Genomic DNA, 16,633 nt, shown 5'->3' with positions numbered 1-16,633 from the left:
CCTTTTGCCGTTGGTTCACCCTCCAATGGCCGCCGCTGCAGCCGGCGCACCGCGCTGATCCTGGCAGGAGCCAGGAGCCAGGTGCTTTTTCCTGGTCTCCCATGGGGTGCAGGGCCCAAGCACCTGGGCCATCCTCCACTGCACTCCCTGGCCATAGCAGAGAGCTGGCCTGGAAGAGGGGCAACCGGGACAGAATCCGGCGCCCCAACCGGGACTAGAACCCGGTGTGCCGGCGCCGCAAGGTGGAGGATTAGCCTATTGAGCCACGGCGCCGGCTCTAAAATATTTTTTTGCTACCTACTTTTTGCTGTCATCAGAGTAGGGTGGGAGGAGCCTCACATTATCACCTTGATGGGTGGTCTCCGTACTCCCCATCAGCTGGGACTGCCTTTCCCAAGCTCATGTGTGGCCTTGAAGTCTTCCAGGAGCCCTTTTGTCATTAATGTGGCATGCATGACTCTTTATTTCTCCTCTGCCGAGCTTTGCAGCCTCACCTGCCTAGCTTTGTTCTTCCCCACCCTCCCCAGCTGGCCTTGGTGTGGGCTGTGGATATCCTCCCTGACTTTCTGTCTGTGGCCCCAGGCTGCACACCCTGGGATAGTTGCCTGGTAACCCTCTGAAACTCCTACAGTGCCTCTGTTTCTGTCTGTCCGGTGCAGAGTACTGATTTGTTTCCATATCTGTCTCTAACCAGTCTCAGTCCTGATGGGCAGTTTTGTATCCCTGGTGTCCCATACAGGGCCTGGCCCAAGAAACACAGCCCCATGGGAGTCTTTTTGGAGTGTTCCATGCTGGGCATTGTACCAGGTGTAGTGCATGCTCACTAAGTTTTGGTTTTCTGGAAACCAGAGCCTGAGATGCGAACTTGGTACAGACACCAAGGAACAGGACTGAGGGCTTAGGGAGAGTAGGATAGGAAGGAAAGCCGAAGCAGGCAGGGTGTGTTACTGACCTGGTTTCTGCTGCGGGCAGCTGGCTTCATCCTGCTGGGCAGGCTCTGAGGGACTGTGAGGGATGGGACACTGGGATGCTTGCCCCACAGCTCTCTTTCCCCTTGGTTGAGGGTTCCCCCAGAAGTGTCATCTCTTCATCCTTCTGAGTGACTTGGAGAGCTTTGGTAAAAGCAGAGATGTATCCATGGGAGCTGTTCCTGCAGCTTCAGCTGAAATCAGATTCTTCCAAAGCCACACTGGCTCCTGGAGGCGGAATGATCCCCAGGGCTGTGGAGTGGGGGTTGGGGACGCTGTAATTGACATGGACCCCTATGGTCCTCTTTGCTCCTGCCTGGACCCAGCCTGTGTTCACACATCCATGTGACCCACTCATTGCTGTGCACCTTGCATCACATTAATTCTACTCTCCTTATGTATACAGTCGACAAGCCAGTACCTATCTTACTTAGTTCTTGAGGTTACACAGGATAAAGTGCTTTGCATGGTTCCTGGCACATTGCATTGCAGTACTCACTGTGTTTTGTTTACACAGAATCAGGGCAAGAGTCTGTTGGGGGAACCTGGGAAGCTGAGCAGGGGAGAAGGCCCGAGAAGAAAGCTTAGTTCTTGTGCTTCTTCCCCTTTTGGAAACAGGCCAGACCTTGTGAAGGTGCTGTGTGAGCTGCTTGGGGAGCGAATACACTTGACAGAGCAGGAAGTTTCTGGAGAATGCCTTGATGGTAAACCTGAGAAGCCAAAGCTGACGGCCCTCCCGCTAAGAGGTGGCCTCGACCATCTCATCCAAACCGACTCGTTCTCCACACCACAAGAGGAACTGAAGTCGTGCCAGGGGACCCAGCTGGCAGAGGCTGGTGAAGTATCCAGGGTGGAGCTGAGACATGCCTCAGTGCAGACTCAGGCCGCGGAGGACAGCCTTCCCGGATGCAGACATGAAGGAGCAAGGGAGGCTTGGGAAGAGAAACCCACAGATGCCGTACTCAGTGCAGAGCCTCAATCCGAGAACTTGGGCAGGGTGCCAGGGCGGCAGGCCCCTACCACTTCCTTCCCAACTGTGACCAACAAAGTAAGTTGTTTTGTATATTAATTGTGTATATATTTTATACAAACAAAAACTCCACTTTTCATATATTAACTATATATGTATTTTGTATAAACAAAAGCTCTGTTTTTATGAATAGAAAAGTCCAGGTTCTCCCTCTGCCTGTGCTTCTCCTGGCCTGCTCCTATAGGTGTGCTTCTTTTTTTTTTTTTAAGATTTATTTATTTATTTGAAAGAGTTACAAAGAGGGAAGGAGAAGCAGAGAGAGAGGTCTTCTATCCGCTGGTTCACTCCCCAATTGGCTGCAACGGCCAATCGGAGCTGTGCCGATCCAGAGCCAGGAGCCAGGGGCTTCCTCCTGGTCTCCCATGTGGTGCAGGAGCCCAAGCACTTGGGCCATCCTCCACTGCTTTCCCAGGCCATTGCAGAGAGCTGGATCAGAAGTGGAGTAGCCAGGACTCAAACCAGTGCCCAAATGGGATGCTGGCACTGCAGGCGGCGGCTTTAACTGCCATGCCACAGTGCCGGCCCCAGGTGTGCTTCTGATCTAATGTCACCGCCTTTCTCCTGTTCTCCTCACTCCACTGCCATCCCTCAGTCTTCCTCCTGAACCCCTGCCCTCTCTCTCACCTGCATGTCACGGTGGAGTCCAGTTTATCTACCTGCAGCTTTCTCTTTCACATTCCGTATCAGGATCACCTTTCCCTTTACCAGCAGCGTAAGCTCCCATTGTGGGGAGGCGTCAGCATCCATCCAGTTCTCACCTGCTGACAGACATTTCATTTTGCGAATTGCAGTAACATGATCATCACCTGACCTAGGTTTTGTCTTGTGTAGACTTCCTGGAGAAGAGGTGCTGTTCTAGGGTTTTGTCTACATTCCTATACCCTTCCAACACTTGCCAAGGGTGAAGAAGTCTCTAGTGCCCTTGCTTAGCCAGCAGTTAAGGGGCTGAGCTGGGACTCCCAGGGTACCTGACACGCTTTCCCTGGGTCAAGCTGCATTTCCAGCCATGACAGCCTCACATCGTAGGCTCTGGCTTTGTTGGGTGAATGTCTGCATGTTGATTTCCTCCCAGTAGATGTTGTCTCCAAGCGTCTCTGGAAATACAACCAAATATGCCAGATTGCCAAAAACTTGGCTCTTGGGGTGACCTAGCAGTTAAGATGGGGCTTGAGATGCCCTCGTTGCAGATTGCAGTGCCTGGGTTCCGCACTTGGCTCTCTCCTGACTCCAGCATCCTCCTAATGCAGACCCTGGGAGGCAGCAGTGATGGCTCAAGTGAGGAGTTCCTGCCACCCACGGAGGAGACCTGGACTGAGTTCCTGGGCTCCTGGCTCCTAGCTTCTACCCCATTTGGGGAATGAACAAGCAGAGGAGAGCTTTCTTTCTCTCTCTGTCCCTAAATAAACAAGTAAATAAATTATATAAGAAAGTAAAAACCAAGCAACTGGACTATCTTGGCAGTGTTTGATTGGGCCTTTGCTCACGCCGTCTGGAGCTGAGGCTCTCGTAGCAGGAAGATGTGTTCTGCTAGAGAAGGAAATAGGTCATGTTTCTAATCGCACTCCAGTGAGGACTGTTGGTATTCCTGTTTCTGATGACTGTTTTGTATCTGAGAAATCAACTGTACACACTGCTTCATGGCATCAGAATGGAAAATTAAGTTTATTTTCTGACCAGTAAATTACTGCTTTTGTGCATACCAAAGAGAGTTAGATATATCATTAGCAAAATTGCTTTTGATTGTTTTAAATTATGCACCAAAACTGTAATTTCTAGAAAAGGGTTTTCTAAAGATATCAGTAGAGACAAAAAAAAAAAAAAAAAGACAGCCATTATATTAATGGTACTCAAAATGCAAATTTGTGCAATTTGGCTAGAATAGAAATGCTCTCATCTGCCCCGGCTCCTTCATTTTGTACCTGTGTAGTAGGGAAAGTAGGTGGGGTGTTTTTTTTTTTTTTCTGTTTTGTGGGAGATGTCATTCTGTGTTCAGAAAAATTGGATAATTGAATGAACTTAATTTCCCAAAATGTATTAATGTTTTTTTAGTTTGAAATTATCCTTCTCATTTGTGTTTTCAAAAGGAAGGAGACGGCGTTTATTTGTTTATTATTATTTTTAGTGTCCACAGTATGTACCAGGGATTGTGCTCAGTCCTCTCTTTCTCTGTCATTTTATTTAAATTTCTCAGTAAGTGGTTGAGTTTAGCAGGTATTACCCACGTTTTACGTACGGTGAATATAGGCTGGAAGAGGCTAGGAAAGGGTCCGGGGTGACTCAGCTGCTAAGTGGAGCAATAGAGACGTAAGCTGAGGTCTGGATTTAGAGGTGACAGAGATCTCATTAGCCTGCCTTTCTCAAGGAAGGAGATGGCCTTCATTTTCTGCAAAGTAGAAGAAAATTTACCGACTTTCTTTGTGGTCTTTGATAGTCAAGGAATCAGTAATCCCATGGCTTAAGCCAGAACTCGGGTATCTGTTAAAGGAACATCACTGCAGCCGGGAGGGTGAGACAAGGAGATCCGATTCCTTCAGTCGTTTAATTGCAGAGATAAGAGACAGACTTTACGGATACACGTCTGTTTACATTGGTCCTGGCCTCTTGAGTGGCATTGAGTCCTTGGGTAGGTAGTCTCTTGACCTTTCTAAGTGGATGGGATCAGTGTGGCAGAGCACCTGAGGCTGCCATGATGGCTAACTGCGGTAATAAATGGCCAGTGCCTAGGCCAGTGCTTTGTACATGATAGGAACTCAGTGTGTGTGAGCACCTGGCCATCTTCCATTCCCAAGCAGGAAGTTTCAACATGACATCTTTAATAAGGTGGTAGGGGTGCCTCTGTTTGGAGGCCATAAGGCAGCATTTTGTGCAGTGTTATTTTAGAACCGGCATTAGGTTGACTGACGGCAGTCTTCCAGCTTGAAATTGGCTTTGGCATTTGTGCACTTGCAGATATCTTTTCTGCTGCCATATGACACACAGATTTGGATCCAGGAATAAAGATGGGTGGAGACCGAGGACCAAACACATGACTGTTATTTTCCAGCCCTCTTTGCAGGGGCATCTACCTCCTCCCAGGTGGTGCCCTTGTCCTTGAACTTGTTCTCCCCCTGGAGGTTCAGAGCTGTAAGTGTCTCACCCTTCTTAACTCAGCACTGGAGTCTGAAGAGCTTCTTTGACATCTCACTGTTGAACCTTGTTGTATGACATTGAACCTGTTGTTCAACATCTTGTTTCTTCTTGAGAACAGGAGGCATGATAATGTCTGTTATCTCATGAAAGCTGGTGATGCAGAGTTGACCTGAGGACTGGGAAGAATGTAACTTGAGAGGATTTTACATCCTAGAACATGCAACAAGGGGCCTCTCTGAGAGATCTTTGCAATCTTCTCATTCACTGGATCCCAGATATTTCCTGTTTTCCTAGCAGGTTCCTTCTCCACTATTTAAATTTAAAAAAAAAAAAAACAAAAAACCTCAGGAGTTTATTTTTATGTTTACAGCATTTATGTTTTCCACTATTTAAATTTTTGAAGATAACAGCTTTATTGAGATATAATTCACATATCACATAGTTCATCCATTCAAAGTGTATAATTCAGTGGTTTTTTTAAAAAGGATATTCATAGAGTTGTACAACCATACTATAGTCATTTTTGGAACAATTTCATCATCCCAAAAAGAAACCTTATACTCATTAACAATCACTTCCAGCGTCCCCCTCTCCACCCACCCACCACCAGCCCTCAGCAGCCACTATCTACTTTAATTCTCTTTAGATTTACCTATTCTGGCTATTTCATATGAATGGAATTGTACAATATGTGGTCCTTGGTGAATAGCTTCTTCCACTTAGCATAGTGTTCTCAGCATTTTTTTTTTGTGTGTGTTGCAGCGTGTGTCAGTACTTCATTTGTTATTACCACCACCAAACATGTTCCCTAGGATATAACACATCTTATTAGTCCACCCATTAGTTAGGGATAGCACTGCTGTTCGTGTGGACATGCTTTTGTTTCTCCATGGTGTATCCCTAGGAGTAGAACTGTGGGTCAGAGGGTAACTCTGTTTACTCTGTTTGAGGAGCTAGCAGACTGTTTTCCAAAGCAGCTGTCCTCACTTGACATTTGCACCAGCGGTGTATGAAGGTTGCAGTTGTCCACAGCCTCACCAATATTTGTTCGCTTTGTGAATATAGTTGTCTAATGGGTATAAGGTGTGTTATATTCTGATTCAATGTCCATTTCACTGATGAGTAATGATGTTGAGCACCTTCCTGTGTGGCTGTTGGCCATGTGTATGTATCTGCTTTGGAGAAATGTCTGTTAGATCTTCTGCCCATCTTTTAATTAGATTATTTGTGTCTTTATTATTTAGTTGCAGTTGTTCTTTATATGGTCTATATTCAAGTCTCTCACCTCAGCTTTTGAATATATTTAAAATTCCCAACTTGAAAGACCAGCCCCACTTAGCCTAAGAGTTCAAGTTTGTGTGTTCATTCCACAAATGGTTGTTGAACACCCTCTGTGTACTAGTTCTTGTGCTGGTGGAAGCTGTGGTTAGAGGATGGCCAAGCTGTGCAGAGCCCCTGAACCCTGGAGCTTGCAGGCGGTGCAGAAGTTAGACAGTGAACAAGTCATGGCACAGGCATTTAGCTCTAGTGATTCTACTGTTTTCTGAGGAGAGTTATATATATATAGGGGACAGGGAGTGCATAACAAGGAGACTTGAGCTGGTTCTGGAAATTAAGGCCCATTCTTCTGAGCAGGCAAATTTGAGCTGCGTCCTGAAGAAGGACTCTGGTGTTAGTGGGGAAGAGGAGGTGAGCCAGAATGAATGTCCCAGGTAGAGGAGTCAGCATATGCCATGACCCTGAGGTGGAAAGACATGGCATCTTCGAGAATCAGCAGAAGGCCAGCATGGCTGGAGATTAGGGTGAAGTGGGAGATGGACAGTAACCCAGGCTGCGGGGCAGGCAGGACTCTGTAGGCTGTGGGATGGGCTTTGGTTTCTGTTGTGAAAGAATGGGGAAGCAATTAGATAGTTTTAAGCAGAAGAGCAGACTAGGTGGTTGGCCCTTTTATTACTGCATGGAGCATGGGTTGCAGAGGGCAAAGGGAAGATGTTGAGAGCACTCGGAAGGCTGTCCTTGGAGCCCAGGTGAGAGCTGATGTCTTCCTGGAGTTGGGTGGCAGCGGCAATGGAGTGTGAGAAGAAGTGAAAGGATTGAGAGACAACTTGGGCATTGGGATTAATGGAAACTGCTAAGTGACAAAAAGTGAGTGATGAGAATAAAAGGTGGCTTTAAAATGACTCCTGGGTTTCTGGACCGTGCAGTAAGTGTATTGGTGTGATTCACCAAGACAGGACAGTTGAGTGGCATAGATTTGTGGGGGAGACACGGGCCACAGAATTGAAGAGTTGAGCTTTTAATTGACTCTGGAGTGCCTGTGACCATCACTGAAGATGTCTAGGATGGATTGGGAGCTCTGAGCCTGGGAAGTATCAGTATTAGTCTGATGGACCAGAGAAGGTGGGAGGCATTTCGGCTTAGAGTAAGCAATGGGTGGGAAATGAGATAATAGACTAGGAGCAGAAAATGTTTCCCTAGAAGATTGTGGTGGAAAAAAAAACTGTCATGTATGGAGCACTGGGGTTGTCCAAAGAGACAGTGGGCCAGGGCTGACAGTGTGCCTTCGACAGTCAGGAGGGACCTGCCAAGATACAAACTCTCTGACTGGGGGAGGAACGGATCTGACTTCCATTAACAGAGCCAGAAGTCTGGGCAGTCAGTTTGAATCCTGGTGTATGTGTTTTGTGTGAGATTGTTGCCTATGCCACCACAGGAAGAGCGTTCATTGTTGTGTATGTGTGTGTTTTCAGGATGCTAAGAAGTCCCGCTTGCCCATCCTCATAAAACCATGCCAGTCATTAGGAAGTGTTTATCGCCTCCCTGCCGCCCAGGAGATGGTGGCTCAGCTGCAGGACCAGATCCTGCAGCTGCAGGGGGAGCTGAAGGAGCTTCGAACTCACAATATGCAACTGCACCAGCAGTTAATTCTGGCTGAAGCAATGATGGAGGGGAGGCCCACGCCCGACAAAACGCTTCTGAATGGTAAGCGCCAAGAAAAATGTATTCTCTGCAAGTTAGACGAACAACCCAGTAGAAGTGCTTGAAATGTCAACCTTGTTGTTTAGAATTGCGATAAGTTTGAGTATAAATTTCATGAATTGCAGCGATTAATCTCGACTCGTGACAAATGCACAACAGAGGGAACACAATAAGGAAAATACATCTGTTGCTTTTGTTTTATTCTGGAGTCTGGATGAAGTGGACTTGTAGTGCTCCCAGATCTTGCGGGTCACCGCTACAATTGTCTGCAGGTGCCCCAGCTGTGCAATGACTGGAATCTGGGCTGTTTTGCTTGGCGTCATTTCTGGAAGCCTCTGACTGTGGCATCAGGAGTGGGCAGGGGAAAGTCCTCTTTGCAGGGTTCTCTGGTGTGTCTCGGGGCTAGTTCCAAAACCTGCTGACTTTGAATCTTTCTCTAGAAGTAACCCACCTCCCACCCAACTTTTCTAAATGTAACTATTGAAAATGAGCATTATCTTTTAATTCCATTCTTCCACAGACTTTACATTTTTTTTTTTTTAAATTTACTTATAGAGAAGTCAGACAGACAGACAGACAGACACACCCCACACACACCCTACACACACCCCTCCCATCCTTTACATCATTCCTCAAATGGCTGCAGTGGCTTGAGGGGTCAAGCCAGGAGCTAGGAACTCAGGCCAGATGTCCCATGTAGGTGGGCAGAAACACAACTACTTGAGCCATTACTGATGTCTCCCAGGAATGTATTAGTGGTAAGCTGGAATCAGGAACCAAAGCTAGGCACTCAGATGTGATACATGGGCACATAACTAGCAGCTTAACTTCTAGGCCACATTTCTGCCCTGACTCCTGGTGTTGAACTCCTGCTGTAAGGAAGTGGCAGCGATACAATTAAAAGGATATTTATTTATTTATTAAGACATTTTTATTTATTAAGAAATCTTTATTAAATTTGTTTGTTTGCCAAGCACTGTTCTAGGCACTGGAGAAAAGACATCTGTGTTTGTAGCTTAACCTTCTTGCTGGGAGGGGGGAGACACTAGGTGAGAAGACTACACATAACAGGGGAGGAAATCAGTGCCAGGCAGAGGACATGGGGAATGTGGGATGGGTCAGGGCTGGGTGAGGGATGTGAACGTGAGAGAGGTGGCAGAGGAAGTGAGGACCCCATTCACCGTCTTGGGAGGAGGACTGGAAGCTGCTAAGGGTTTTGAGCAGAAGAATGTCATGAACCAACTAAGGCCTAAAAGCAGGAAGTGACAAACTGCAGCCTCTGGGCCAAACCCAGCTTGCTGCTTGCGTTTGTAAATCAGTGGTTCTTTGCATATTCCTGTGGCTGCTGTGTGCTGTAATTCCCTAGCTGAATAGTAGCACTAGAGACTCTGTGACCTGCAAAGCCTGAAATATTTATTATTGGGCTCTTTAAGAAATGTAGGCCGACCTCTGCTTTGAAGGATTGCTTTGGGTGTGAACCACTAGGACAGACCAAGGTGGGAAAGGCCACAGGAGAGGTGGGTGCAGGGGGACGTTAGGGGTCTGGTTTGGAACTCATTCGAGATACCTGTAGGTTAGAGAAGGAGCAGCCAGTGAGGTGGGAGGGGAGCTAAGAGACTTTGGCCTCCCAGAAGCCGTGTCAGATACTGCAGTGAAACAGGAAAGACAAGGATTCAGCAACATGCAAGTCATTGGTGGCCTTTTTTGGCAAGCAGGCAGGGCCTGATGGACCTGCATTCCAGACAGGGAACGGGGGAGAAGATGGAGACAGCAAGAGTGGACAACTGGAGGCATCCCACTGTAAGGAGGGGCCGAGACGCAGGCAGTAAGTGCAGTCGGTGGTGCTGTAGTCTGGCATCATGAGCTGCAAGTAAGAGAGAATGGTCTGAAAGGGCAGTGGGGGGCATGATGCAGGGGTGTGGGAACAAAAGCCCCTTCTGTGAAGGCTGCGGGCGAAACCTGTCCTTGGGGAGAGCCTGGGTTCACGTGGAACGAGGGGTGTGTAGGTGAAGGAGACTGATGTTCTTTGAGATTTGCCAGTGAGGGACATGAGCACCAGGGTGGGAGATTGCATCAGATTAGGGCACTTCCAGAGTTATTTGGAGATGACTCTGGAGACTTGAGCTTCCTGCAGTATTGACAAAACAAGCACCTGTAATTTATTGAACTCTTCACTACTCATTTCAAATATGTGATCTAATTGAATTCTCTCAACAGTCTTTGGGACAGGCATCGTAAGTGAGCCCATTTTACAGCTGAGGCAGCAGTTTTAAAAGTGACTAGGCTGCAGTCACACTCTTCCTAACTTCCTGAACTGTGTGTGAACTAGCCTGCCTGATTTCAAAGTCTGTGTTCTTTACTGTTTCATAAAGCCTCATGTGTAATACTTGTGTGGATTTTACGATAGTCTATAGCCAGAGGTGTCTTCCATTTAACCTTGGGTTCTTTCATCTGTTTCCCATGATAGAGATTTCAGGATAAGTTAGCCTTTGGCAGAATTACTGCTCTGTCTCCCCCCCACCCCCACTTGCCTATCCATCCATCCACCCATCCACCCATGCCTTCAGTGAACGCTTCTTGAGCGCCTGCTCTGTTCCCAGCCTCAGGCACTGGGTGTAGCAGAGAGAGAAGAGATGTGAATCAGATAGTCTCTGCCTTCTACGAACGTCCAGTCTGGGATGGGACTGGGCAGGGGCTTCGTAAGAGGGGAGATTTTATGGCCAAAGAGAGCCCAGCAGAAGCCCTGGCACTCTGTCCAGGATGTGCTGTTTCAGTCCACACTGTTCTTCTTTTCCTTTTTAAAATTTGTTTTTACTTATATAGAAGGCAGAGAGAGGCGGTAGGGCTTCTGTTCATTGGTTCACTCCCTAAATACCCACAAGAGCCAAGACTGGGCCAGGCCAAAGCGAGGAGCCAGGAACTCCATCCAGCTCTCCTACATGGTTGTCAGGGACTCAAGTACTTGAGCCGTCGCCTGCTGCCTCTCAGGGTACACATTACAGGAGACTGGATCCGCCACAGAGGCGGGCTCATTACTTTGATGTGAGATGTGGGCATGCCGAACCGTGGCTCACCCACGGTGTCCCAGCACACTCCCCTGTTTTTACTTCTTGCTGAGATACAACCTCAGCCCAGTTCCATCCCCACAGTCACTGGAAGTCCCTGGAGCATCTCTTCTTGAGCAAAGTGGGCATGAGTTGATGGGATTCATTCTCACTCACAATTTTTTGAGAGACTGGACTTAAACCATTTCAGACAAGCTTCAGTTTATTTATGCTTTTTATGTCCTGTTATGGCAGCTCGATAGATTAATTTTATCTTATAAATTGCATTTTGCCTCCCCAGTGTTTTTATTTTCCCTGTTGTATCTTTGTGTTCTTCGGAGTTGCTTGGCTAAATTTCAAGTCTATAGCTTTATTTATTTTTCTTTGTCTTTGCAAATGCCTCTAGCTCAGCCCTTTGTGGGAGCAGCCTACCGGGACAGCCCAGGAGAGCAAAATGGAGTGAAAGCCACACCTTCTGACCTGGGAGACAAGGATGTGGTGGACACTGATCAGCAGACAAGCTATGGGACCGGTGAGAACTTAACCCCAGTGCGTACTGAGCAGCTCCTGAGTGCCAGGCACCGTCTGGGGTGCTTCTGTAAGAATTACCACTGCGCTGCTAGCAGCCCTCTCGGGCAGCATTCATGTGCCCGGCTACCACGTGGGGAAGCTGGAGTTTTGAACGTAATTGCCCCCGGGTCACCAGCTGGTAAGGAGGTGGAAGGCTCACGGTTTAGGAGGGTGTCGCCGGGCTCACCAGTCCGCCAGTGACACTTTTCTACCTGGCACCGGGCTGGGTTCTGGAGGGTCACCATGGAAAGACACAGTGCTTGCTGTGCGGGGGCCTCAGAGGCCGGGGAGGCAGTCGCCCCAGCACCTGCTACCCTCACCTGAGCTGCTCTTGCTGAGGTGTGCTCACTGCTGGTCTCCGTCGGCTGGGACGGGGAGGAGGGATCAGAGAGGAGCTTGGTGCCAGGCCTGCTGTGTCAGCCTTGCCTGGCCAGGCAGCAGGACAGGTGCAGACATATGAGTGAGGCCATAGGCGAGTTGTATTCTTTTCCCTCGGAAAGTATGGCTTGATAAGCATACAGATAATCACAGGGAATTCTAGGACAATCACCCATGCTCCCATCAACCAGGATGGACAAATGCTTCTATTGCCTTAGATCTTTTTTTCCCTTCATTTTAAAAAAGATCACTTTTATCCCAGATCTGATTCTCTGTGGCAGAAATCCTGGTCGGCAGGAATCCTGAGTTGGCTATGGGCTGGCCCCTGGGACAGCAGCTCTGGAGAGGGTCTGAGCGGTAGGCTGTGTTCCCAGCGGTGTGCACTCTCCGGAGGCCTGACGTCAGAGCAGCAGACACACAAGCTGGACTCGCAGCAGAAGGCCCCTCGCCTGGGCAGTAAGACCCCTTAGCAAATTATGGCAAGGTCTGGGCGGCGAGATTTCTTACAACACAAACGAGTGGTCTGTGGACAGCTTTTTGATTTCTCGCTCAGGGTTGGTGATCAGTCAAGGTCTCTGATGGTTTCCCTTCCCCTCAGTACCCCTTTGTTAAAGGACATCTTTTGTTTCGCGGAGTGTGCTTCTGGAGCTTGGCACATGCGGTTGCCAGTGGGTGCTTCTTCCTTTAGGTCCCTACCTGTGTTCCACTTTGCTCGGCAGTGCTTCCTGAGTTCCCCACGCTTTGGGCACTGCCGTCAGTCCCCACGCTTCCCCTTCCCGGTCTAACTGGAGTTGACATGTCGGTGACTGCCCTCTGACCCGTGCGTGACATCTTTTCCAGTAGTCCCTCGACAGACGCTTGGAAAGTGGGCAAAGGGGATCCTTAAGCATATTGGCCTTCACAGTGTGGGTGAGGACTCCCTGCTGGCCAGGGGTTTTATCAGGAGGCAGCCTCGAGAGTGTAAGGGGCAGGCTGGCAGACTCGGAGGGAGGCCTCCACCCTTACTCACCTCAAACACTACACGGGGAGACTGATGCCTCCCAAGGTTGTTGGAGACAGGTGGGGTAGGTGAGGAGTTGAGTGTGTTAGGCCGGGACCTGGTGCGTAGTTAGCATCCCGAGGCCTTGGTAAACGCGCGCGTGCAGAGGTACACGGTAGCTCATAATCCTCCCTTCCCCACATCCACCGTGCCGTGATACTTAATGTAAGCAGAGGAAGCAGCTCCTGCAGTCCTTGGCTGAGGGCTCCCGACGGGAGACTCTCCCAGCCTCCTCGCCGAGCTGGTGCCGGGCAGTGAGACTCACATATCCTGGCTTTGAGGTCTTGAAAATGAAACCCTTCCCCCTGCTGAAGCACACACTGCTGCCGAAGGGGCGCTGCTGAGGTCAGAACTGTTGAGAGTCCCGTGTCTGAATGTGTGCTGAGTCACTGGGGACAAAGTTTCTAGTGTGTGAGGAGAGAGCGCAGCCCTTCCCGCGTTCTGACTGTGGGAGCCGGCGCCGCCTGTCTCACAGAAGGATTTCTCCGCAGAACTTGCCTTTGTCTCTGCCTCATGGTCACGTGGTGACAACCATCCCGGCTCCTCTCTGTTCTGCTTGCCGTGAACTAGGCCAGGCTGCCTTATCCCGGGGATGTCACAGCAGATGCCTGCTTGCCGGCGAGCGTGGTCCTGGTCCACCTTGCGCTGCCGTGACAGAGTGCCTGAGCCTGGGTGCTTTAGAAACGAGAGGTTCGTGCGGCGCACAGTCCCCGAGTCCGGCAGCCCAAGAGCATGGGGCTGTTTGGGTGACTTCTGCAGAGGGCCTCATGTTGCTTCAGCTCATGGCGGAGACTGGAAGAGCAAGTGGGTGCCAGCAGAAGAGAGAAAACTGGGAGAGAGAAAAGGAGGCTGACTTTCCAAGATAGTTAGCCATTTCCTCAAGCAAAGCATTCATCCATTTGTGAGGGCCCTGCTCCCATGACCTCAGCACCTGCCTCTGGGGTTCCCTCCAGCACCGCCTAGCACAGCTGTGTTAAGGAATTAAGGTTACAACACATGAACTTTGGGGGGACACATCGTCCTAGCAAAGGCGACTAAAGCAAAGCCTGTGAGTGTCTGACTCCCCTTCCTCCTCCCCTTCCTCCCTCTCCTGCTCTCATCCTTCTCAGCCAGAAGTAGTTAGTGAGTACCTCCTCTCTCGCAGGCTCTGTGCCAGACCCGGGAGAAACAGGAGGTGGATGACGTGGTCTCCACCCTCAAGGCCCTCGTAGACTAGAGATCGTAACAAATCGTGTGCGGTGAAAGTGCTGTATTTGGAGTGCCTCCTTTAGGTCGTGGAGCAGCTGCTTTCTAAAATGAACAAGTTTATTTTGTGATATTTGCATCGTGAACAGAGAGAGGAGCGTGCACTTGAAGTTACCAGGAGCAGACTGCAGGACCTGGAGTTGGCAGGTGCAGTCTGACGGGGGTTTTTGTGTGATTTTCTTCTGGAGAGATCTTCCAGGCCGCAGTGTTGCTTTTGGAGGGGCTCCCCAGGCCAGCCTTCACTTGCATGCCTCCCGTGACGGGTGTCTCCTTCCATCTCTGAATGCTTCTGCGAAGCAGCGCACGTTCCCGTTAGCTGGGTTTCGTCACGGCCACGTCCTGGACACTGTGTTACCCTTGTTGCAGGTGTCATTCCATGTAATCCTAAAAACAAAACCAGCAAGCGCAGCTCTTGATAGTGATGGTGTTCTTTCCATTGTATGAATGAAGCCACCGCGGCTCAGAGGGGTTAAGAAGCTCATGCAACTCAGAAGTGGCAGAGCCAGACTTTGAAACCAGGTCCTCCAAACCAGAGCAAAGATGGGGTTTCCTCTCACACGCTGCCGCCTCTTGAGCACTCGAACAGCTCCTTATGCTGAGTTGAGCTTTCCCCTGGATAGTGGCCAGTGTTTTAGAATTGCTAAGGACAGAAGCTGTGGGGTGAGGCCTGCTAAGCATCTCTGCTTGTTTTACATACGGGGAAAATGGAGGTCCTGGGCTAGTAAGTTCCTTGCTTAAGGCTGCGGTAGCCAGCTGGTGGGCCTGCCTCCCCCGGGCTTCAGAGTTGCGTATTCTTCTTTGCCGCAGCACTCCTCTGCACAGTTCGGCTGCGTCGCTGCGCAGTTATGCGAGCTGTAAGGATGTGTTTCCGTTCAGGGTTTCTCGTCAGTGTAGCAGCTCATTCAAGGGGCGTCCAGCACCTGGAGACCGAGAGATGTGGAAATGCCAAGGCCTCTCTCTCCTGCCTGCGTGGGCCCTCCGCAGTTCTCATCCTGTCCCTGCCTCAAGTTCTGGGCTAAGCTCCATACTGGGTACTGAAGCTGTGCAGAGAGAAAGCCACAGCCCTGCTGTGCGGGACCTTGCTGTCCCCTTGTGGGAGAGGCTTCCAGATGACTAAATGCTGTGTAAATAAGTAAAGAGCAGCCGTAATTCCTGCCCGAGCACCCGGGGCAGAGGGTGCTCTTCCGGAGTGCTCCGTGTAAGGTGCTGTGGGAAACACACGAGAGAGTCTTGTGCAGTTTGGAAGCTGGGCCCTCAGAGGAAGGAAAGTGAGCTCCGTTGAAGCCGAGTAGGAGCTCAGTGTGTGGGAGAGCAGAGAGAGGGCCAGGGACATTCCTGACACCCAGCACAGAGCACGTGAAAGCCCCGCGGCATGAAACAGCCTGGGAAACACAGGGAACTTGGGTGAATTCAGCAGGAAGTCTGTGTGGGTGGTTCCAGGGGCTTCTTGGCACCAGACGCTCAGGTGGATGGTGGGGAGATGGGCGAGCTTTAGATGGGGCACTTCTGTTCTTAGGAAGAGGGTGCCTTAAAGGTAAGAGGGAGACCTACAGGGGAAGCTGGTGCAGATGCGGTGGCCTTGGTCTTGGCTTGACTGTGGCTGAGAAGGAGGGGATGGATTTCAGCAAATGAGATGCTGACAGAATTGTATTTGATTTTCAGACTCTGAAATTTGCCCGCCTGATGACCTCGCCATCTTGCCAACATGCAAAGAAAACCCTGAAGATTTCCTGGGCCCTACATCAGTGGCCGCCTACTTGAGTTCCAAGAGTCAGCTTTCTATGAAAGTCAGTAGGATTGGGACTGATCAGTCTGAGAACATCAATGCCTCCAATGACACAGAATACTTAAAACAGAAAATCCGTGACTTGGAAACGGAGCTGGAAGGCTACCGGAACTTCCTGTTTCAGCTCCAGAAGCACTCCCCGTGCAGGGAGGCCACCCTCACCATTTTGTGTGGGACGGAAGGGGCCCAGGACGGCCTGAACAAGCCCAAGGGCAATACTGATGAGGAAGAAATGACCTTTTCAAGTTTGCACCAGGTGCGCTACGTGAAACACATGAAAATCCTCCATCCGCTGGCCCTGGAGATGATTGACGGCAGGAGGCTGGGCAGCCTCAAGCAGCAGCTGGTGGGACAGGAGTATGAACCGCAGAAGGAGCAGAATCTGAACGTGGAACTTTTCAGTGAACTCCGCAATTTGCAGGATAAGTTCAGAGATCTCTCCCCCTCAAGGTACTCCCTGCGTCT

General features: G+C 49.8%; 1 protein-coding gene across 7 annotated transcripts in view; it reads left to right on the top strand.

The window, feature by feature from the left end:
* The window catches only part of CDK5RAP2 (CDK5 regulatory subunit associated protein 2), a 208,362-nt gene that overhangs the window by 136,627 nt on the left and 55,102 nt on the right, over nt 1-16,633 (top strand). For all 7 annotated transcript variants that reach the window (XM_017350098.4, XM_089301654.1, XM_089301655.1 and 4 more), the window contains 4 exons: nt 1,587-2,016; nt 7,878-8,109; nt 11,557-11,682; nt 16,045-16,618. In XM_017350098.4, the coding sequence (XP_017205587.4) occupies nt 1,587-2,016; nt 7,878-8,109; nt 11,557-11,682; nt 16,045-16,618 (1,362 nt within the window). The remainder of the gene's footprint in view (nt 1-1,586; nt 2,017-7,877; nt 8,110-11,556; nt 11,683-16,044; nt 16,619-16,633) is intronic.

This window comes from Oryctolagus cuniculus, chromosome 1 (genome assembly GCF_051225735.1).
Source record: "Oryctolagus cuniculus isolate XC-2025 breed Fujian yellow rabbit chromosome 1, ASM5122573v1, whole genome shotgun sequence".
Classification (NCBI taxonomy): domain Eukaryota; kingdom Metazoa; phylum Chordata; class Mammalia; order Lagomorpha; family Leporidae; genus Oryctolagus; species Oryctolagus cuniculus.
This window is presented reverse-complemented; position numbering and strand designations above follow the sequence as displayed.